The sequence below is a fragment of the Rhinoderma darwinii genome, chromosome 9 (assembly GCF_050947455.1).
Source record: "Rhinoderma darwinii isolate aRhiDar2 chromosome 9, aRhiDar2.hap1, whole genome shotgun sequence".
Lineage (NCBI taxonomy): Eukaryota > Metazoa > Chordata > Amphibia > Anura > Rhinodermatidae > Rhinoderma > Rhinoderma darwinii.
In genome coordinates, this window is record NC_134695.1 from 95543200 (window position 1) to 95567192 (window position 23993).

At 42.5% G+C, this 23993-nt stretch overlaps 1 protein-coding gene across 1 annotated transcript; it reads left to right on the forward strand.

Moving 5' to 3' along the window:
* The first annotated feature begins 13240 nt into the window (after positions 1-13240).
* Positions 13241-23371, forward strand: SNAI3 (snail family transcriptional repressor 3). The gene is given in 4 exon segments (XM_075837137.1): positions 13241-13291; positions 13293-13386; positions 18436-18984; positions 21812-23371. Coding segments are annotated over 4 exon segments (876 nt in total). The 3' UTR covers positions 21994-23371.
* The last annotated feature ends 622 nt before the right edge of the window (positions 23372-23993 follow it).

A 23993-nucleotide genomic window follows, 5' to 3' on the forward strand; every position in this document is an offset into this window, starting at 1 on the left:
TTTCTAGGTTTAAAGAGAAAGTATCCACGATAAATATTCAATACAGAGGAGATGGGAAAAGAAGAGTGTAAATTGAGTATCAATAAATGACAAATGAGCAAAAAAAGGAGGATGAACAGGCGCTAGGCCTCAGCGGCGGACTGCTGGCACATAGGCTTTGCCTATGTTTCCAAGTTACAAGTAATCTCTTTCTTGTTGACCAATTAAATAATTTTCCTTTGGACACTACGCAGGTAGGTTTTACATCACAGGAAAGGGCATAATAGGCAGAAACCAAGGTTTAGAAATTGCACTATACTATATGAGAGATGGTGCATATGGGGAGGGTTACAAACTTATATATAGAAATTGGCGTAAATCTGCACTCTGTAATAAAGACGTTGAGGAAAGATCAATAGGGGACCAGACAGCTCACCTCTTATTTTACTTTCCCTCCCGAGACAGGTGCAGCAACACATTTAGATGTTGACGCTGGAAATAGAAGCTGCTCAACAATGATGGGCCGCTAAGTATTACAATGACGGTGGATTTAAAGGGGGGTTCTGCCTGACTCCTACTCCGCATTCTGTCACTGCACAAGTGTTAGGGGGTATGCCTGGGATAGACCTAGGGCTAACCTAAATATGCAGAATAAGTCTAGCATCTGCATTTAAAGAGGATCTGTCACCTCACCTGAAATGTCTGTTTTAGTAAATACTTCCCCATGAAGTAACAATGCTGGAGCATCTTGTCTTCTGCGTCGGGCCGTTCCTCTGCTATTCCTCCTGGAAATTTATAAGTTAACGCACAACTGGGTGTTTCCATTCCCCTTGTCAATAGGGGGAGTCCCTGTATAGCCTGACATTATCCAATCAATGCTGACAGTGTCAGAATAACCAGCACTTAGGATTTGCTTTACATTAAACAACATTTCTTTCTATAGATCCAATACGAACCATAAAATAAATCCAATCAGCCTGTAGAAAGATAACAGGGTGAGGGGGAAAGGGACATTCTTATCAAGCTTTAGACCATTTATAGTCCACGTCATCGTGATTTCCGTGACATTTCCACTGTGTGCAGGTGATGAGCATGTGATCAACTTCATAGCACGTCCTATCCTGCTGCTTATAGGGTATGTGCACTTTTGCAGCAGTTTTTGTATTGCTCCAGTGCATCTAAAATGAAGCAACTTTGCAAAGTGGAAGGCAGATCGAAGTTCTATAACATGGAGAGTCACAGGTCTGCATAGTAAAATAGGAGATTTTGAATTAAGACTTTGCTTCATCTTTAATTTTAGATGCATTGGAACGATAACAAGGGTTGCAATTTGGTAATAGCCTTTACAAAGAAATTCGGTCAGATCATTATGTTCTAATACATGGCCGGATAATGCAGTCTGGAGGCCACCAGAGCTGCCGGTAAGAGACTCTCAGCTCAGGGCGATAATAAATTGATGCCTGTTTGAATAATCATTTTGTGGCGCTGCACAATGTCTCTTCCCTTCCCCCACACATGGCTTTTAAATTGCATGCCATATTTACACACGGATGAAGCGATTGATGTTGGTCGCAAATACTTCTACTAGCTGATATTCTGCAGCAAGTCGCCTAATTCAAGAAGCATTGCGTTTCCCAAAAAAAACCTCTGGCAATGAGACACTTTTCCTGTGACATGTAAGGGTATGTTCACACGGCCAAATTTCAGACGTATACGAGGCGTATTATGCCTCGTTTTACGTCTGAAAATATGGCTCCAATACGTCGGCAAACATCTGGCCATTCATTTGAATGGGTTTGCCGACGTACTGTGCCGACGACCTGTCATTTACGCGTCGTCGTGTGACAGCTGTCAAACGACGACTCGTAAAAATACAGCCTCGTCAAAAGAAGTGCAGGACACTTCTTTCAGACGTTTTTGGAGCTGTTTTCTCATAGACTCCAATGAAAACAGCTCCAAAAACGAGTTGGTAAAAAAATGAGTTGGTAAAAATGCGAGTTGGTAAAAAACGTCTGAAAAGCAGGGTCTGTTTTCCCTTGAAAACAGCTCTGGATTTTCAGACGTTTTGGTTGACTACGTGTGACATACCCTAAAGAGGAGGGTGGGGTGTGCAGGTGCATATTAATGGGTACTATCCTCTCCGCTGCTCTCCATGACACCTAAATTTCCACAGGAGCGGTCACCTAACATTCCTGCGCTGCTTTGCAAAGGTTGTATAAATGAATAGTCAGGGAGTCGGAGGTCCGTTACAAGCTTTAAGTTCCTGAGCTTCTTTTATAAGCAAACAATTCTTAAACCGTCAGAAAGGGGATTGGGTAAATCTTTCAAAATTTGGTTCTGTTTGAATTCTGGGAGGGAATATGATTGGCAAATTCTGTGAAGCTTCCACCTTGATGCAGCTGCAGTACCACTGGGTGTGGAGAGGTGTATCTGTAATGGGGTAAATTGGTAATCTCTTAAATCCAGGGGTGTGAATAGAAAACTCCTGGTGTACAATGTGCCTCTAGTGGTGGTTAAAGGGTAACTCCGCTGCTAACTAACATCACATCTGTACAACATTAAAGATGGTGGTGGGTTTCGAACATCAGCATTCACCAATTCAGAAGACGTCCCTAGAGGTAGGAGATCTTGTTACGTTTTTACCTCCATTATAGATTGTATAATAACGTGTGATATTAGCTAGAAGCGGAGCTACCCTTTAAGTATGGGTACAGCAGCTGCCACCTTTTCTCTCTGAGTGATCAACTCATGGTCTGGGGTTAAGTGGTGAATACTGGGGAACCCGCTAGAGCACTGCAGGAATCTCTTTTTTCCCCTCTTCTATTTATTAATACTCTGGGTCATTCTCCTGTGAATTTTTTTTAATTTCAACTTTTTGTACCCCCTGCTGGGCAAAAAAGATATTTTAAAAAAGTAATTATTTTGGTAATATTTTTTTTCACCATGCAGTGATTTGCTTTTATTTTCTACACTATTTTCTACACTATAATAGAAAATAACAGGTAGAATCTGATCCGCTGCCACGTGTTGTTTTACTTTTCTGCTATGCAGATTTTCTTATAGTTTTTGCGAGGAAAATCAATTTTCCAAATGTTTCCAGTGCCCTGAGGTTGGTATCGTAACTCCTGCAGTGCTTTAGAAGATGGTTACACAGAGAATAAGGGTGATCACATTTTATACTAGCTTTTAAGAAAATTAAAAAAATAACAACCGGTTTTGGCATTTTGAATGCGTCCGTGTGAAGCTTTGCTATTTTCTAGTGTATAAAACGATGTCATATAAAATAAGGAAGTCACTTTACTCCACATAATGCAATGTCTGTGTTTGAATTAGTAATAATATTTTTCTTCGATCTGACGGATATTACTTTTCTGGTTAGCTTTAGGGGTCGTAGGGTTGAATCTGGTACGGCACTAGGATAATGAGCCCTGTATTTCGTTGTGTTTTTTTTTTTTCTTTTATCTATGGTAATATGTAGAATTTTTTACATTTTTTTTTATTGTTTGAAGAATTTCAATATTTTGACATTAGCATCTTGATTATAAATGACCGTGTAATGTAAGCCCGACACTTCTATCTAGATACTAATGTTGGGAGCTGCCAGAGACTTGACGACACTTATCTTTCAGGGATCTGACTGCTTAAAGTGTAGCTAAACTATTGACAAACTTCTGACATGTCATAGTGACATATCAGAAGTTTGGATTGGTGGGGGTCCGAGCACGGAGACCCCCACCGATCGCTAGAACGAAGCAGCTGAAGCACTCGTATGAGCGCACAGCAGCTTTGTTACTGTTCGGCTTTTTCCGGAAATAAATGTATCGCTGTACGGACTCAATAGAAACTCTATGAGCCCGTACTCCGATACATCGGCTTTCCGGAAAAAGCCGAACAGACACGAAGCGGCTGAGCGCTCACACGAGCGCTCCAGCTGCTTCGTTTTAGCGATTGGTGGGGGTCTCAGAGCTCGGACCCCCACCAATCCAAACTTCTGACATGTCACTATGACATGTCAGAAGTTTGCCAAACGTTTAGCTACACTTTAAAATCCATCCTGTTCGACCCTTGCTTCTGCTGATGGCTGAGGTCAGTCTGGCTGTCCTCAAACACATGAGATTGTCAGCATATCCCTTCAATATGGGATTCACCAACAAATAATCTTTAAGTTGTTTCATGAACTGGTTTTAACTATAGCAATCCCATTTGACAGAGGTTAAAAAGTCAGGACCAGGAGCTAGATCCCCCAAAATATAAGGTACATTTGGATCCAGGTATTCATTTTCACAAAGCACATATGTGGCCATCTCTCCATTGATGTTGATTGGACACATAGAAACCTGTGTGTGGAAACACTTGTAAGTTATGTAAAGCCGACTATACATGGATCGATGCCTGGGTCACGTCTCAAAGACATTTGCACCAATTTTAAGGGAAACGGGAAGGATCATTGAAAAATAATGAACACTTCTCATCAGTTGCACCAGGTTTCCTTTTAATTGGCAGATTCTGTAGAAAAATAGGAATATCTGGGCAACTGACTCCTATTGATTTCCATGGAGAGGTGGTAGCATGACAGCACGCATAGGTTTCTTTAAAGGAACACTCCATGCAAAGCCAATACTGTGTTATACCTGGACTATAGTGACCATTAAACTCTCCACATCTCCTCATTTTTACATTTCACGGATCCCAATGTTACGTGTCCCCTCTATAAGCATGGCTGAAGCCCCTGTTCTGACATTCGTATCTGAGTAGATGTGTCGCCCCCTACTGTTTTTTCTGTGTATATTTGTTTTACAGATCTGTTTTGTCAACAGCAGGCCTGTGGTTTTAGTAGCATGTTTACTTTATTGCAAGATAATTGAGATATTGACGTTTGCACGTTTCCTATGTCGCTTCCTCTGGCTGTCTTTCCATAGACGAGCATGTTTCCTTATGCCCTCTGAAGGCTCCGTCACATTTGGAAAATAAATAGTTCACCTGGATAAAGGCTATATTAACATATTTCATGGGCCATTACTTAATTTTAAGGTCCAAGCTGTATTTTTAAGCTCCTGGTCATCTACAATCTTTAATTTTGAATGTCAGAAAAACAGGGATAGAAGGAGGGAACAGGGTAAGATTCAGTTCCAGAAACTATTATTTACACCTAGCAGGGGCAGCCATGGGGATACCTATGAAAGGGAACTTGTCACGTTGAAAAAGCAGTCCGATCTGCAGGCAGCGTTTTATATGCGGGAGGAGCTGAGCAGATTTTTTTTTGGTCTGAAAATTTACTGTATAGACCTGCTTATTCTGGGCTTAGGAGTCCAGCGGGCGGTCGTGCTCCGTGATTGACAGGTATCCATGAATGCACATTCATACAGGGAAGGCGATCAATCAAAAGGAACGCCCACTGGACTCCTAAGCCTAGAATGAGCAGAGGTTTAGATCATTAAATTACAGTCAAGCGGAGTATCTTGACAAAATATTATTCTATCCGGCTCCCCCTGCTCTATAACATACTGCCTCAAGATTGGACTGCATTTTCAATGTGATCGGTTCCCTTTAAGTTGACTGCCTGAGCAATGGTGGTGTAGAAAATACTCACAATCTGCCACCCCTTACGTATACGTGGCACACAGGAGTTCTGACCCAAATTATTAGATAAAATCTAATTTCAGAGGGCATAACTGCTTTATGCTGTATCTTTTTCACATGCTGCGCTACTGTGATTTCTCTGCAAAAGCTTAAAGTGTAAATCACCAACATTACAGTTTAAATCTACATAACCTGTTCAGGAACCTTGATTTTACTCCATCTGTACTGATTGTGTTATTTCGGTTTGTTTTTTCCCCTCATTCATATACATAGCTGGTTTCCAAATTCTGCTGGTTGCTCTTGGAAACAGACTGCAGTTTAGTTACACAATGCTGTCAGACATGTGATCAATCAGCTGAGCGCTGATTGTGTAACTCCCGTCAAAGCTACCACAATGCACTGCTCTCTGGTCATAGGAAACCAGCAGAATTCTGTATTTAGCTTTAGGGTATGTTCACACAACCTATTTTCAGCCGTTTTTTGGGCAATAAACGGCCCCCCTAAAAATGCGGGGGCTGAACGCCTCCAAACATCTGCCCATTGATTTAAATGGGAAAAACGGTGTTCCGTTCCCATGGGGCGGTTTTTTTCGCGGCTTTGGTTTAAAAATGGCCGCGTAAAAAAACACCTCGTATCAATAACTGCATGTCCCTTCTTGAGCCGTTTTTCATTGACTCAAAGGAAAAATAGCTCCAAAAACGGCTGTAAAGAAAGCCGCAAAAAAACGCAAGTTGCTTAAAAAACAGCTTAAAATCAGAGGCTGTTTTCCCTTGAAAACGGCTCCGTATTTTCAGCCATTTTTTGTTAAGCGTGTGAACATAGCCTTAGAATTGAATAGAAAAGAAAACCTCATGTAACACAAAATCAGTACAAGAGAAGTAAAGCAAGGTTAGATTTATATGGAAATTTTTAGCGTGCGATGTGGTGAATTGTTGCTCAAAAGCCGATTTAAATTCTGCTGTCTGCATGCTTGTTCCGAATCACATTCATCCTCCCGGTCATACTTGCACTAACATGTCTCCATGTAGTACCCCCTATGGCCTGTGGAGGGCAGCATAGCTAGAATGCAGAGTTCTATTCCTTTCTTTTACTTTGATATTTTCTGTTTACAGGTAGGCGCTGGGGTTAACTTTTTTTTATTTTTTTTTCAAAAAATGTGTTCAATAAATGTGAAGTCATATGCTGTAGTCTTATACAGTGTGTGAATTATGCATATTTTTTTCTTTGAAATCCACCTTTGCACAGGTAAGAGGCCAATTTTTCGGCCTACCTACACCGATCCCTTCTAGAGTGGGTGGTACAGACCAGGGCACAGCTACATTAGGTGTACACGAAGAAACAATCTCTTACCTCAACCGAACAATGCAAATACGTCTTATTATCATTGCCGCGGGTCCTTTACTGTTCTTGCTCTGTCCGTGGTCATTTCTTTTACTGTAATGAAATTGTGGGGAATAAATTAACTTGGGACGCCATTGCTGGACGGGGACTTATTTTAACTTGCTGGTTAGCCAAAGGTTGTAAGGGACCACTCATACTGAAATGGAAGATAATTCACTGGTTACTTTCACAAATAGCAGACACAAACACATAGAATTGAAAATAAATAAAGAGCATTAAATAAATATATATGTGCAATATTCAATTGAGTTCCCTCTTTTCTATTAAGTTGTTTACAATTTTATTTAGCAGAAACAGCGCCACTCTTGTCCAGAGGCTGTGAATGGTATTGCATCTCTGTCTGATTTACTTAAGTAGGGGCTAAGCTGCAATACCAGACACAGTCACAAGGACACGGGTGGCGCTGTTTAATGCAGTACTATTCTTGCCGTCGAAGTGAAAGAAACCTCAACAGACCCCATTGCAAATTATTCAGTCCATAGTTCAGCAGTTGGATCTGTCGTGCAACGAATCCGGCACAACACAGACTTTGGTTATAAACGGAAGTCATGCACTAGTGTGAACAGCGCCCGATGCAGCAATATGGGAGATGGAACTAGGCAGATTTGTTATTAAAGGGCCCGGCTGACAATCCTGGCCGTAATAGCAGCCATATTGGTTGTGAACTAGCTTTCCAAAAAATTGGCTATAACTAGGAAATATATATAGTTATATTTACGGTGAAAATTTTTTGGGGTCTAGAAAAAGGGGCGGGGGTGATGTAAGAATAATGGGATACACGATGACCAGTCACAGATCAACGAGATTAGTGGCCATTTACGTGCTTGTGAATGTAACTAGCGGACTGCTCTTTGTATTTTTGTTTTGATTAACCCTTTAATTACCACTGATGACCAAAAGTGAATCCAAAGGCTTTTGTTCTACGTACTATAACCTGGAGGTTGGTGGTGGTGGCGATCCAGATAAGTCACTTTAATGCACCTGATCTTTACAGGTCATGGTGTGGGGGGTGGGATTGGGTTGAGGGTGTCTGTATTTAAGGAGGGGGGTCAGAGGGTGGGGTGCATATTGCAACAAATTCTTCTTTTCGGAGCCCTGTGTCCTCCAGATTGTTTGGATGTACGGAGGACATGCACATGTGAATATATTGTCTGTCTGTGTGTAGTTCTTACACTGTGTCTCTGTTACTTGTTTTATTTTGCAGAACATGCTGAATACTAGAAGTTTTGATGATAAATAACTGTTTTTTGGAAGTTAAAACAATTTATTATGTATTTGTAGCAAAACCATTTTTCTCAGTAAAATGCAGTTTCATTCCACCTGCGTGTTTTTTGTCTTATTTATTATATTACAATATGGGAAAAGCCATGGAAATCTTACCTGAAATCAAAATTGTAGAACCATATAAAAAAAAAAAAAAAGTATAAATCGCTACAAAAGCATAATCTCCGCATCGTATAATCTATGCAGCAACAACATGAAAGATAACCGTGAAAATAAAATTGGCTACGTCCACCTTTGCAACCATTTTTATGACTTCATTGCATCTAAAATAAAAGCCGTAGTATCATTTGTAATCGTCTTAAATTTGATCGTTTTGTGTATACAGCTCCTATGCGGACCTATGTGTCCTGCAATCACGTGTTAAATCCTGTTCGTTTTCAAGAGATCATCTAGTGTAATGATTTCCTAGTCTAAAGGCACAAAGTTCGACCATCGTGCAGACATAAAAAATGACTTGCTATAGTTTGATCAGTGTTGTGAGAGCTAAAGGTGCATTTTAAAAAACAAAATGTCCATCAGATATCCATAACAATTTTCAAAAACGATAGTTCGAGGTTAGAAAAATAGTTACATGTAAATGTAGCTTTACTCCCTTCCATCCACTCCCACTTCTCGCTAACCTACATGCAGTAGAAAACTGGCAAATGACTACAGTACCAGACTACGTAAGGTTTGTTTGTAGTCTGTAACCATGGAGACACAGGTCTGCATAGGAGCGTTATACACAGTTGCTTTTTTTTTATTTTTATGTTTTAGACGTCTATAGCCTTTAAATTAGTAATGGTTTCACCACTAAAGATATAACGCAATTTCGCTAGATCATCAATGAGGTCAGCACTTTCCAAAAACAGCATTTATAGGTAACAAGCGAAGCTCTACCGGGCAGATATTTGGCAAACTGTAGTGGCGGAAAGTTGGCATCTTATGCCAGTGTGTCAATGAACGTCACTGAGCTCTTCAGTACGACCCATTCTTCTGCTAGTGGCTAATAAACATGGCTGTCGCTCCGAAAATGTACAGCCATATCAAGGTCTGTGACAGACCCATAGACCGTAATTGCGGGCAGATCCCGCTGGTTCAGTCAACCATATCAATGGGCCAATAATATGGCTGCTCAACCGCTAAAGAACTGAGATAATACGCTCATTTATGGAAATAAAGACATGACTAGTTGATCATGGTCAATGCTTTGTGTCTACCCGGGATATGATCAGAAATGATCAAAAATGATCGAGTCAAATGTAATCTAGTACAGGTTTATGCCAGCGCGACTCATCTGCTACTTCACCACCCTCCTTGATGATATAATTCTTACGTTTATTATAAAGCGAGGCATAGCTGCCCCCTCCCCAATCTCTCACCGTAACCCATTCAATGTGGCACCTGTTAATATTTACATGGAGTGCGTAAGTTAAAGGCAAACAACAAAGATATTTTGAATAGCCGGCGGACTAGTCAGACGCGGAGCTGATAATGACATAGATGTGTCTGCATTCCTCCTCTGCACTGAGGTATCTGGCAGTCCTGTGACAATCTCACCTAGGTGCAGCCTTAAGAGTTAGGTAAACTTTCCATACCTTCAAGTGTTACCTGAAGCACACAGAACAGAGAAAGAAACCAGTGTGACCCTTCCCAGGGACCTTGTGCACCAACTTATTAAACACTCGAGTATGATCAAAGATTCCTCAAACAGTCACAGCCCAGCGCAGTCTACCTTTACTCTGCACAAATCCTCCCAATATGTCTGCGATGCCAAGGTCGTCCTTCAAATTAGTATAGTCATGCAGCAATGGGAATGGTCGTCCATATGGGACACATTTTTTTTAGAACGTCTGGTATTTTCAGTGTAGGCTCCTTTAAAGTTCAGCGCTCTGATAGTAACAAATCTTCCTGCCTAGGACAGCTCCAGCCAGGGACACGTGCATCAACAAGAAGGATCTAAGGCCTCGGTCAGGTCTGCGTTAGGGTATGTGCACACACACTAATTACGTCCGTAATTGACGGACGTATTTCAGCCGCAAGTCCCGGACCGAACACAGTGCAGGGAGCCGGGCTCCTATCATCATACTTATGTACGATGCTAGGAGTCCCTGCCTCGCTGCAGGACAACTGTCCCGTACTGTAATCATGTTTTCAGTACGTGACAGTTGTCCTGCAGCGAGGCAGGGACTCCTAGCATCGTACATAAGTATGATGCTTGGAGCCCGGCTCCCTGCAGTGTGTTCAGTCCGGTACTTGCGGCCGAAATACGTCCGTATTTGTCTGTTCACACGAGGGCGTCCGTTACGGCTGAAATTACGGGGATGTTTCAGCCTGAAAACATCCCCGTAATTTCAGCCGTACCGGCATGTGCAGGCGCTTGAACGCCGCGTCCATTACGGCCGTAATTAGCGCTGCTATTCATTGGAGTCAATGAATAACGGCTCCAATTACGGCCAAAGAAGTGACAGGTCACTTCTTTGACGCGGGCGTCTATTTACGCGCCGTCATTTGACAGCGGCGCGTAAATATACGCCTCGTGTGAACAGACAAACGTCTGCCCATTGCTTTCAATGGGCAGATGTTTGTCAGCGCTATTGAGGCGCTATTTTCAGACGTAATTCGGGGCAAAAACGCCCGAATTACGTCCGTAAATAGGCCGTGTGAACATACCCTTAGGAGCCTCCGTCGCAGATCCGGCCAAAATTACAGGAAACAATAGCACAGCATGCTGCGCTATTGTTTCTGGTAAGACCACGGACACCCCTTGACAGAACCCATTAAAGTCAATGGGTTCTGTCGGTTGCCGGTGGTGTGTCCGTTATTTTCGTTGCTCTGCTCCTATGATGGAGCAAAGACACGGAAATACTGAACGCAGATGTGAATACAGACTAATATGTTTTGCTGTCAAAAATGGATGATAGTGGAATCTAATTACAATATGAAATAGGTCAGAATGAAAGCCTAAGGGCGGATTTACACAAGCGTGTGCGTTTTGCGCACTCAAAAAACGCGGCGTTTTGCGTGCGCAAAAGGCACTTAACAGCTCCGTGTGTCATGATCATATGGTGCGCGGCTGCGTGCTTTTCGCGCAGCCGCCATCATTATGACACTCTGTTTGGATGTTTGCAAACAGAAAAGCACGTGGTGCTTTTCTGTTTACATTCACAGTTTGACAGCTGTTGCGCGAATCACGCGCGTCCCACGGAGGTGGTTCTGTGTGGTGCGCGTGATTTTCACGCACCCATTGACTTCAATGTGTGAGTGATGCGTGAAAAAGGCAGAAATATAGGACCGGTCATGAGTTTTACGCAGCGGAATCACGCTGCGAAAAAATAACTGACAGTCTGCACTGCCCCATAGACTAGAATAGGTCTGTGCGACGCGCGTGAAAAGCATGCGCGTTGCACGGACGTATTACACGCGCAACAGCTTTGAAAAGGATGAATGAAAACAGAAAAGCACCACGTGCTTTTCTGTTCACAAACATCCAAACGGAGTGTCATAATGATGGCCGCATTATACGAAGCTGTCAAGTGCCTTTTGCACGTGCAAAACGCCGCATTTTTTGCGCGCGCAAACGCACACGCTCGTGTGAATCCAGCCTAAGATTGTGAAAGGAAACTGCATGAGGCAGGCTTCACGCACCGAAACAAATACTGGCCAGATGAAAACCTACATACATTGGGGCAGACTTACTAATGCTGCCTAATATTTAGACAGAGTAAACTTAGACCAGGCAGTCAGTGGATGCCCGCTGTATGACACATTGGGGGCATCTTGCTGAACACGTTAGACACTTTTCCTTGTACCCCGTCTTGAAACCAATTTTTTTGCTCCCAAATTTTTAGTCACGCCGCTTTTTCCACCATTTTTTTCAAAAGTGGCGCAAATAATAATAATAAAAAAAAAAAAAGAACAGAAGCCTTGGCACAGATTTGAACAGAACTATAATCTTTGTATAATAAAAAGTAATGAAGCTTTCTAAAGTATATTTTGTGATTTAATGTATCATTTTTAAGACCTCTGCTTGCAGCCAAAGAATGGGAACATTCATTGTTTACATCCAGAGACTGACATACATATCAGATCTCTGTCTTGTAATGAACTGTGCATTTGTGTCAGATGCTGAGGAAACGTCCTCAGCCTTCGGATGCAAACAACTAATGTTTTCGTTCATGGACAGCAAGCAGAGATCTTTATAATGGTGATGAATTAATACACCAAGTATATTAGAAAGTTGCATAACTAGTCATAACACACTTAAAAAGCTTTGTTTACACTCAACCTGAAACAACTTTAACCCCTTCCCGACATTTGACATATCCATACGCCAAAGTCGGGTAGGGGAAGTATGGAGCTGGCTCACGGAGTGAACCCGCTCCATACGATGCCGGTGTCGGCTGTTTGTTACAGCCGACACTTCAGAGTAACGAGCGGCATCACGCTTGAGCGCGATCCCACTCGTTTAACTTGTTAAATGCTGCGGTCAATAGCGACCGCAGCATTTAAATCGTTAGAAAGAGGGGGCGACCCCCTCTAACAGCTCATCGCGCCCCCTGCAACGCAATGGCGTGGGGGGGGGGGTCGATGGTTGCTATAGCTGCCTGGGGGCTTAATGAAGACCCCCAGGTCCGCCATTTTTGTGCACCTATTAAGCAAGTCATTTTTATTGAAAAGTTTTGCATTATAGTCCAATACAAATATATACAATAATGCATTATCCCCATCTGTAATTAAAAAAAATAATAATTACATTAAGCTGCAATAATTATTGTAAACGGTCTTCAATACCACAAGTAAAATCCAGTTATCTACAAAGCTCTACTAGTGTATAACGGCCCCCCGGGAAGCTCAGCGTGCACCCCTCCTCTCGGCAGCTCTCTGCCAGGATATTCTCTATAAGCACCTGCTGCAGCTGGAAACATAGGACGAGCCCTCCTCTCACCTCGCCCACTGCACTTGTCTCCACTCTCTATTGGCTGTGGTGGGGGCCGCATGGTAATGTACCCAGAGAATGTCTACCCAGATTGTGACCGTCCTGGACTGGGGACACAGAGACACTTGGGGGAAAGTGGCAGAGGATGCCCAGGTCTTTCCTGGTAAAGAAGCCCTGCAGTCACAGGATCCCCAACTATGGACAACTGCTGGAGGCGCAGGCAGGTAAGGGCGCACACCTCACCTGGGCATACTGGTAGAACGCAGGGTAATGCCAGGACTACACTTCGTTACAGCCATCGTTCATTATTGGGATCCAATTAAAAAAATGATAACTATTGATGTACGGGGGCAACGTCAAAACTTTTATCCTAAATATTCTGATAGGAAAGTGCCACTGCAGAAGTAATGACTGTATGTGCTCTGTGTTATGTTCTGTAGCCGTATCCCTCTGTTAGATTGTAAGCTCTTCTTACTAGAATGCCTTATGTGCTTGTTCATTAATAAAAGTTACTACCTGCCAACATTATAAATAATTTCCAGGGTCATTTGGCAGGTGAGATGCCATTTTTTTTTCTTTTGCGAAAGAATAGCGAACCACTCTGTTCACTCAGCAAAAAATAAATGTATCAGTTTTATGCCTCAGGCTTTAGATATAATCGTAACATTTACCTTTCTCCAATTTGAGAAAAATGCATGGCACGATGCAAAGACACAAGGGGGGAGATTTATTAATAGCGATGTAAGATGCAAGAATCTACGAGTTTCTGAAGATGGAGCAAATTGCACCAAATTTATCAACATAAATTGCTGGGTTAGTTTTACACATCTCCCTTTGGCGCGGTCATGGCTGGCTTACATGTAACTAAAATGTAGGGCAAAAAAATGGCACACGTCAAAAAATGTATTGCATTTCTTGAATCCTCTTGTATGGACGCCAAATTTGGTGCACGCCCTATACTCCATTTTTTGGGCACAGTCTGCGATAAAATTCAGTCGCATTGGGGGAGATTTATCAATTGCATCGAAAAGAAAAATTGGCCTTATTGGTCATGGCAACCAATCAGAGCTCAGCTTTTGTGTCTTAATCTGCTCTGGAGAAAATGAAAGCTGCTCTATTACTGGTCTGGGTAAAAAGGCCCGTTTTGTGTTAGACTCTTTTGATAAATGAGGCCCAATTATTTTAGGCTACATGGACACAAACGTTTGTATTTTGCGGTTTGTGAACTGCCGATCCGCAAAACACAGATGGCATCCGTGTGCCATCCGTGGGTATTCACATTGCCAAAGACTTGAATGGGCAAGACTGAGCCGCAAACACGGACAGGAATAGGACCTACTTTAATTTTGGCGTCCCGGTCCCACGGCCCCCCACACGGATCTGTGAAAAACACTGTAGTGTGCATGGAGCCATAGAAATGAATGGGTCCGTTAAAAAAAACGAATAGCACACTGATAAAAACAACGCTCGGGCATGTAGCCTTACTTAGTAAATTCCCCCCAATACAAACCATTTTCTTTAGTGAATGAGCGTTCATGTATGCTGCTTTTCCATCCGTCAAAAAATAACCTTCAACTAATCGGGGAAGGATCTATGGCCAGCTTAGGCTGGGTTCACACTGCGTTTTTGTCCTTCATTTTGTGTGTACGTTGGAAAAACTCAGACGGAGGCCAAAAGAGTGTCCTTTTGGCCTCCGTCTGGCCAGTATATTGTAAAAAATGGAGTAGCATAGTGGACTATGCTATTCCATCCTGTAGTATCCTGTAAAAAAAAACAACTAATCCATTAAACAGATCCCGTATGAGCCTATGGGTGATGGATGCCAACGTATGGCATACGTCACAGGCACGTTTAACAAATGCGTCTTGGCTTTTCAACAGCTTTTCATGACGTATCTGCTAAACGGATGCCATTATAGCCTATGGGTGATGGATTTGTCAAACCGCTGCCTAATAGTGGCATCCGTCACCCATAGGTTATAACGGTATCCGTTTAACGTATATGATATGAACAAGCTCACAATATATCAATTAAACAGATCCAATATTAGACTATGGGAGACAGATTTGACTTGGTCACAGCCTCTGTTTAACGTATACGCCAGGAGCTTTTCCCGATGTACGGAGGACAAAAGCACAGTGTGAACCTAGGCTTAATCGTCATTGAGCCAGATCACTATCACAATCATTAAAGGGTTACTGGAATTTTTTGACACATTTTTTTTTCTATATTTCCCAGTTCGCAAATGTTCAGTATGGGAAACATTCATTCACGAGTGTAAGGCTGGGTTCACACTGTGCGTTTGTGTTGCATTTTTACTTTCTTAGTTGATCTTTGTCTACTAAAACAAAAAAATTGCATGTTAAAAAAACGCAACAAAAACGCACAGTGTGAACCCAGCACAAAGCACACAACCAGATATTCTCAGGTGTTTGGCACGTACTAATAAAACATGAGGACAAACAAAAAAATTCCATGGGTAAATAATTAAAACATAGACCGGAGATCAGGGACAACTGGTGACCATACTATAGAGGACAGTAAACACTGATCTTACAACATAGTCACCAGATACACAGAATGTTTTACCTTGTTAGTGGGCGACCCCTGTGAATTCTCGCCCGTTAGAAATGCTTTTGTGCTGGGATTTCTTGCTGGAACTAATTCCTTTTTATCGGAGTGGAGCAGCAGGTGCAGCTGGAGGGACGTGTGACTGCACCGTGACCAGATACCACACGCACCTGCAGCTTACTCCTTCCATCTCTGCACGCTGGCTCTGAATAGCCTCCAACTCCTAGAGGACGCGGGTGGGATTTGTGCCACCATGGGGTAGTAATTGTCTGTAAACAAAAGGTCGGTGTGGTTGCAAATTCTCTTACCAGACGCGCCAGCCGCTACATTTTACTATACAGAAATAGGATGTTCTGCAGCAGCTCAGCCTCCAGCTGAATCTCTTACCTAATAAAAATCACAACTACAATTATATTCAATTAGACATGAAACTTATCTTTTTCTATCTGGAGTTGGGCTTGTCAGATTAGCTGTGATTTCTCTAAAATGTTCAGTCTTGGTTGTAGTTGCATTTTCCCATTTTTCCTCTCTTTGGGGCAGGGGTGCGACAACCTAATTTATATACCCATGAAATTGACTATTCTTGGCAGTATTTTACTTGGTAAGAGCAGCAGTATGTGCTCCGGAGCTGCTCTTCCTACTACAATTGGCAACAGGAAATTGCAACCATTGTCATACATTTTAGAGTTAATAGAGAGAAGTCTTCTGGTCACCCAAGTATACCCAGACTATCCTTCTCTCTTCTTCTCTCTTTTCCTCTCTCCCTATGTCTGTCAGTCTTGTGATTTTATGGATTGATCATGACCTTATAGCTACACATAGCGGCTACTGTGAGCAAGCAGAGCTGCAATGTAAAGCATGGGGGATGGACAAAGCTGCAGCCTTAGCCTCTAATAGTACAAAAGGTGAATCTCACAATCCAAGAAACAGTGCATCTAAGCTGCAGCTATTGATCATTACTGGGAGATGTTCAACTTTTTCTCACCAAGGATGCCGGAAGCACTGGAAGTATCCCTATCTTTCTATGGGGTAAACCAGGCATCTCTTGGTTGGGAGTAATCGCATTTACAAATGAGGACCCCAGTTTTCAAAGTGTCAATTTGTGAGGTCTTTCCATATCACCACCTAATACATTACATAGGAACGTTTCCTAATTCCATCTAATGGGTGCTTTTTAGCGACACCCTTTCCTTGGTGATGTGGATGTCTCGCGCACGGTGTGTCTTGCAGATGAGATATAAAATCTTTTCTTACATAGGACAGAACTAGCTTGGCTCCCACAGACCGGATCATGGCCAGGTCTGAATACAATGTTCAAATGGAAAAATAAATGCAGCTTAGTCACCATGGAACTAGCAATAGTCATACGGCCATCAACTAATGCAAAAATACAGTTTCCACTACTTCATTTTTAGCGGATGTAAAGTTGTGAGACCCCTAGTACAGGAGAAGGACTAGTGAGAAATACCTAATGCGTTAGACGGTGGCAGTCCTCCGCGTAAGATGGATTTGAATGTTTAGCCTTATATAGAAGTTCCAAAATCCACACGTGCCATTGGCGTACCTGATCCTTATTTTATCGGTTTAAAAAAATGGGGTCCAGTCAGCTATATACTCAGTGTAAAATAAAATAACACTTTTTCTTCTACAAGGGGCTGCACAGGATTAGAAAAACAGCACCACACCTTCCCACAGGTCGTGTGTGGTATTGTAGCTCAGCCCCGTTCACCTGAATGGAGCCGAGCTGCAATACCAGACACAACCTATGGACCAGATCCACGCTGTTTGAAGAGAAAAGCAGCCATGTTTTTTTAATCCGGGATAACTCATTTAAAGGAACACTCCAGGGAAAAACTGATGCACTGTGTTGTGTCTAGTGCAGTGCCTGTGGGGTGGAGTATGACTCAGAGATTCCAGAAAACAACAAAGATATACCAAGTTGAGGGCTTGAAGGGGCAGTCTATGACTTCCAACAATTTTTCCTGGAGAGTCCCTTTAAATTTATTACTACTCATTGATTGAATAACTATTATGGATATAGGACTGAATAAATCACAGCCAGGTGGATCATAGATAATATTCAAGACGATCCAGGTAATAATTGATACTGTACTTATAATTGTCCAATTAGCTGTTATTTCAGCAAGTTTACAGGTGCTTGTACAGCAGGGACACCAGGTGGGGAGAATGGTGTACTGCAGATTTTTGTGTTTTAGTCAGATATTATTTTCCAAAATGAAAGGTTAACTAAAAAGTTTTAAAAAACTTTTGACGTGTCATAGTGACATGTCAGAAGTTTTGATAGGTGGGGTCTGAGCACGGAGACCCCCACCGATCGCTAAAATGAAGCCGCAATAGCCCTCTGGTGAGCGTTGGGTCACTTAGTTTGCGATCGGCTTACCTCGGAAAGCCGAGCAAGCATTGTACGGGATCATTACAAAGTCTATGAGCCCGGAATCTGCTCGCTCGGCATTCCAAGGAAAACCGATTAGAAAAGAGCCTCTAAGTTTTAGCGATCGGTGAGGGTCTCAGTGCTCGGACCCCCACAGATCAATACCTCTGACATGTCACTATGACAGGTCAAAAGTGGTTTGAAAGTTTAGTTACCCTTTCAGCTAACAACCTGCATTTCTTTCTAAATATGGTGATTACTTATATTCTTACTAGCCATGGTGTTATGATGTTATGTGTTTCTGGTGCAGGACTGGTGCTGTCTCTATATCAGAATGAGGACACCTCTATTCCAAGACCAAATATCACAGACCAGCGGAAAGCACGGGAAGCTACACCGCAGATCCAAGTGGGAATAGGACATGGAGATAACTTTAATAAAACATTGCTTAATCCACTGGAAATTAGAATGAGTGATGCTGTGCTAATTTTGCCAAATGGACTACCTCTCAAAGACAATATGAACAACCTAAACACGCCGCTCAGGAACAGATCATCAGACGGAGGATGCTCCATGCCTGGAAATAAGACAGCGTGCAACCCCAGCTCTCAGGGAGAATTACCACATGTTGCAGATTCTGTGGGACGCTTAGACTTTCCAAAACCAGGCGGACTATTCACTGGTAACAAAGTACGGAACTGTCGGTATTTCAGTTGTCCCCATTGTTCTAAATCCTACAGCAGCCTGGGTGCCCTGAAGATGCATATCCGTACTCATACATTGCCCTGTGCATGCCGGATATGTGGCAAAGCTTTCTCAAGACCTTGGCTTCTACAAGGACATATTCGAACACATACAGGTAAAATGAAAGGCTGCCTTCTATCTTGGGCCTTATTCACACGAACGTGTTAAACGTCCATGTGACGGCCAGTGAAACAATGCCCGTCACACGGACCTAAATAATTCAATGTGGCCGTTGTTTCAACAGACAGTGTGAAGGGTCCGTGAGAAAATAGGACATGTCTCTAGTCTATGGGGGATGCGTGATACGCCGGAGAGCACAGATGCACCTCGGACGTGAAACACTGCAGTTTTTCACATCCGAGATGCGCAACGCCCGTGTGAATCTAGCCTTAGGGTGATCACATCTAAGTTCATTACAGGTGACACGAAGGACCTGCTGTCACTGAACACGTCAGTCCCGCTGACCTAACGGACTCAGTGTCAGATACAGCTGCGCTGTATACAGAATACAAAGCAGCTGTATCTGAAAAAGTAAAAAATAATTTTAATTACAAAGTTGCTCCAAACACCATACACTGTTTTAGAAAACAAAAAAATGTTTTCAAAGGTGTACATTGCCTTTAAAGAGCAATTCAACCTGAAATGTATTTATGCATGGGTGTAATTAATTAATTTGACAGCTTCATGCAATGTGAATATAAAACGCAAGTGAGATTTCTCCTTAATTTGGATCTGTCACCTCTCTTGGCATGTCTATCTTAATACTTGTATTCCCCATAAAAAAGCAATTTTGGAACATCTTTTATTAGAACTTTGCGTTGTGCCGTTGCTCTGTTAATCCTCCTAGAAATTTATGAATAAATTGTCCACTGGGTGTTACCATTCACCTTGTCAGAGGGGCATGTCCGTACAGTTTCACTCTGCCAAAACTGATTGGACAGTGTCAGTCTGTGTAAGGGCAGCCCCCAACTGGTTACACCCAGATGTAAATTTATTCATTCATTTGTAGGAGGAATAACAGAGGAACAGAACAATGTAGAGTTCTAAGAAAATATGCTTCAGAATTCTTAATTAATTGAAATACAATTATTTACTAAAACAGACATGTCAGGAGAGGTAATAGGTCCTTTGTAAAGTGAATCTCCTTTTTAACACTATGTGGCTTGTAGGTCCAAAATTTTGTGCAAATATATTTCTTAATATGTCTTTATAGTGGTCGGAGATTCAGATCTTCTGCCTAGAGTTCAAATATACCATTCTGGCCACCTGCAGCACCACAAGAGGTATTTACATGGAGCAATGATCGGGAGTACGGGAACGAATACAACTGGCAGATTGTCGGCATCGTATACCCCGTTTACACAGGGAGATGTGCTGCCAACAAATTATCATTTTTTCAGTGGCATTAACGATACGATCAGCCGTCAAACGAGCGTTTTTGATTGTTTGTCGGCTGATCACTGTCCTGTTTGCACAGGGCAATGATCTGAAAGAAGCGTTCGTAAGAGCGCACGTTCACCTGATCATCTGCCGTGTAAGGCCCTGTTTGCAGGGAGTTTTTTGGCGCCGATTTTGACGCGGAAACTCAGTCGGAATCAGCGTAAAAAAAAAATAAAATCTGAATTTGCGCCCCATTGATTTCAGAGTCTTTTTTTCCCGAGCATTTTTCGCAGCATTTTTTTGCCCATGGTCCTTGCGTTAGCTCCAATGGCCACAGGCAAAAAATGCCACGAAAAACCGTGCCAAAAAAGCGCAGGCAGGTCAAAATATTGCTTTAAAATTCCTGAAGGAATTCTGAGGCACATTTTCCACCGGATAGGTCATCAGTAAATGATCTGCGGGGGTCCGACACCCGGGCCCCGCACAGATCAGCTGGTCCGGTGCCTCCGTGCAGTTAGCTCCGGCCACGGATTAGCAGCCGAGCTGCAGAACTGTGTTCAAGTGAACAGGAGCAGACCTGCATTTCTGCAGCACGGCCGCTATGCTATGTACAGAGGCAACTGCTTCCGAGCTCCGTACATAGCATTATGTGCCACAACATCCGATGCCTGCAGGCCACCGGAGCGGCTTATCGGTGCGGGGTCCGGGTGTCAGACCCGCACCGATGACATACTGATTTCCAGGTGGATAGGTCATCAGTTGTCAGAAGGTGGACAACTCCTTTAAGTTTTATTTACATAAAACTGAACAACCCTTTTGAAGTAAACATACACATTAGGCGGCAGTCAAATGTTCTAACCACCGTGCATCTGAAAGCATGTGTAGATTATTCAACCATAGATGGGAGTAGTGTTGGACTGTAGTACCCTAGGTACACCAGAGGAAATGATGGCTTGGGCCCACCCTACCATTGTACATGCACGACAGATCAATAAGGTTTAATTTGTGAATCAACCCATAAGAAATAGACTCTAACAAGTATAGGTGTCAAAGTCCGCTCCAAATGGGGTTAAATTCTACTGGATGTCTGGGGCCTTGCTATATAAGAGACCCAGTAGTGTCTCAGATCCTGGGCCCACTAGAGTGATCTGTCGTACTCTGGTGGGCCATTATGACCCTGGGTGGGAGTTGAGCCGGGCAACCGTGCATCATCTTATTTTGGGTAAAACAATAGCGATTAACCAGGAAACTCAGCTCAAGATCAAGTTACCTGGATGTCTAATGGTGCTCATCGACTGGAGACAGTTACCAATAGGGAAAGTTTTTTCTTCCTCTTAAAAAGCAGAGCACAATTGTAGGGAAAGTTATGAAAAGTAACCATAACTGTCCGAAAAGTCATTCTGCATCATGCCCAAGGGCGAAAAAAACAAAAAACAAACCATTTGACATTACTGGACCTGGTAGAACTAGGAATCTCTTTATGGATAAGAACATTGTCATTAATATTGTTATGATCAGTGCCGCACCTGTGTTTTACATGTTGCATGTTCTGCTTTACACAGGTGAGAAGCCATTTTCTTGCTATCACTGCGGCCGTGGCTTTGCAGACCGTTCCAACCTGCGGGCTCATCTGCAAACACATTCAGAAGTGAAGAGATACAGGTGCCCGGGCTGTGGTAAAACCTTCTCCCGCATCTCCCTCCTCACTAAGCACCGCGATGGCTGCTGCTGCCCTGTGTCCTGACCAATCACTGACCCTACAGCCATGGAAGAAGCCAACACCATCATCTCCATCCTTACACTTCCCTAATATGATTGACTGCCTGGTCTTTTGGACTTTATTAAAGGGACACTTGGCCACTAGTTGGCACACTTTTCCTGATACCCACATGTGGCTTTTTAGTTTGGAGTTGCCTATGTCAATTCACAATTAAGTTATTTAGTACCATACGCAGATGATAGATTGGAAATTTCATCTGTGTAGACTGCTAAGGCTAGAGCTAACTCTGTAGTGATGTCTGGCACTATGTGGTTGTACGCCTTTGAAATCGTTGTTTTGTTTTTTTTTATAAAAAATGTGTATCAGTGTGTTTGGTTCAACTTTCTAAGTACTTTTAATGAAATTTTTTTTTTACTTTTTGAGATACAGCTGCTTTGTATCCTGTATATAGAGTAGCTGTATCGTGCACTGAGACCTGAATCCGTCAGGTCAGCGGGACTGACGGGTTCAGTGACAGCAGAGACACGCAGGATTGAGCGGTTACCGATCACATCTAAGTTCATAACTTAGATGTAATCAATTACAGGTGGATCCTGTGTGTAGAGACACACAGGACCCGCTGTCACTGAACCCGTCAGTCTCACTGTCCTGACGAATTTCAGGTCTCAGTGTTAGATACAGCTGCTCTGTATACAGGACATAAAGCAGCTTTATCTCAAAAAGTAAAAATAATTTTGAATAAAAAGTATTTAGAAAGTTGCACCAAACACACTGATGCAGATTTCAAAAGGTGTACATAGCTTTAAAGCATAATTTTCTTTTCTTTACCCCACTTTTAATGAAAATCAATTTTGCATGATTGACAAGACGTATCCGTTCATCTCAAAGCTGGATTGGCATTGTGCGGACAGCAGAGATGGGGAAAAGCAGCATGGCAAGAGTGACGTCATATTATTACCCATCTTAGACTGCAGTATTAACCCCGAGAACTCTCTGTTGTGTATACGTTAAGATTGATGACTTTTTTTTTTGTCTACTGTATGAGAAATACATATTTTCTCCTACGTTTACTACCATCACATACTGAGTAAAACATTGGTATGCAAACAGTGTAGTAACTTATTCATTTACAAGATATTGCATGAAAACATCAAGCAAATATTCCTTTAAAATTCATGATACTATGTCCACTAGGTGGAGATGTTTTGCAAATGAATCAGTCAAGCAAGCAATTTATCTAGGGTTACAACTAAATAATGACCCATTAGAAACACTGATGTAAGGGAAGCAGCCTCCAGCTAGAAAAAAAAAAGCTTTATAAAGACAAGCGTCACCATTATCCAAGTATTACATATTTTGTGATGAAACAAATTGCATATTTGTAATAAAGCTTACAACTCCGTTCCTGGTGTAATCAATTGTACAAATATTTTCTTTATATCTCCTTTGCGGAGTAACTATTAGACACACACTATTGACAAGGGAAATCATAGCGCCCATTTGTCAATTTATTCATACATTTCCGGGAGGAACAACAGAGGAACAGCACAATGCAGAGCATTGCTCCAACATTGTTACTGCAATGGGAATACAAATATTTGTTAAAGGATACATGTCAGGAGAGGTGACAGGTTCTATTTAAATGCAGAATCCACAGATGCTTGACTTGTTCTGCATATTTAGGTTAGCCCTAGGTCTATCCCAGGCATACCCCCGTGACACTTGTGTAGTGACAGAATGCGGAGTATGAGTCAGGCACTATGGCAGACCCCCCCCCCCCCCCTTAGATCCGACTTCATTCTAATACTTAGTGGCCCATCATTGTTGAGCAGCTTCTATTTCCAGCGTCTACATCTAAATGTGTTGCTGCACCTGTCTCGGGAGGGAAAGTATTTCTGCAGGTCTAAAATAAGAGAACATGTTTTCCCTCCCGGAAAAAAAAAAGCTGGCATAATGTCCGTGTGTTGGCAGGTGGAGGGCTGTGCGGGGCTGCGGGGTCAGTGAATGAGATTTTCCATGCTCTG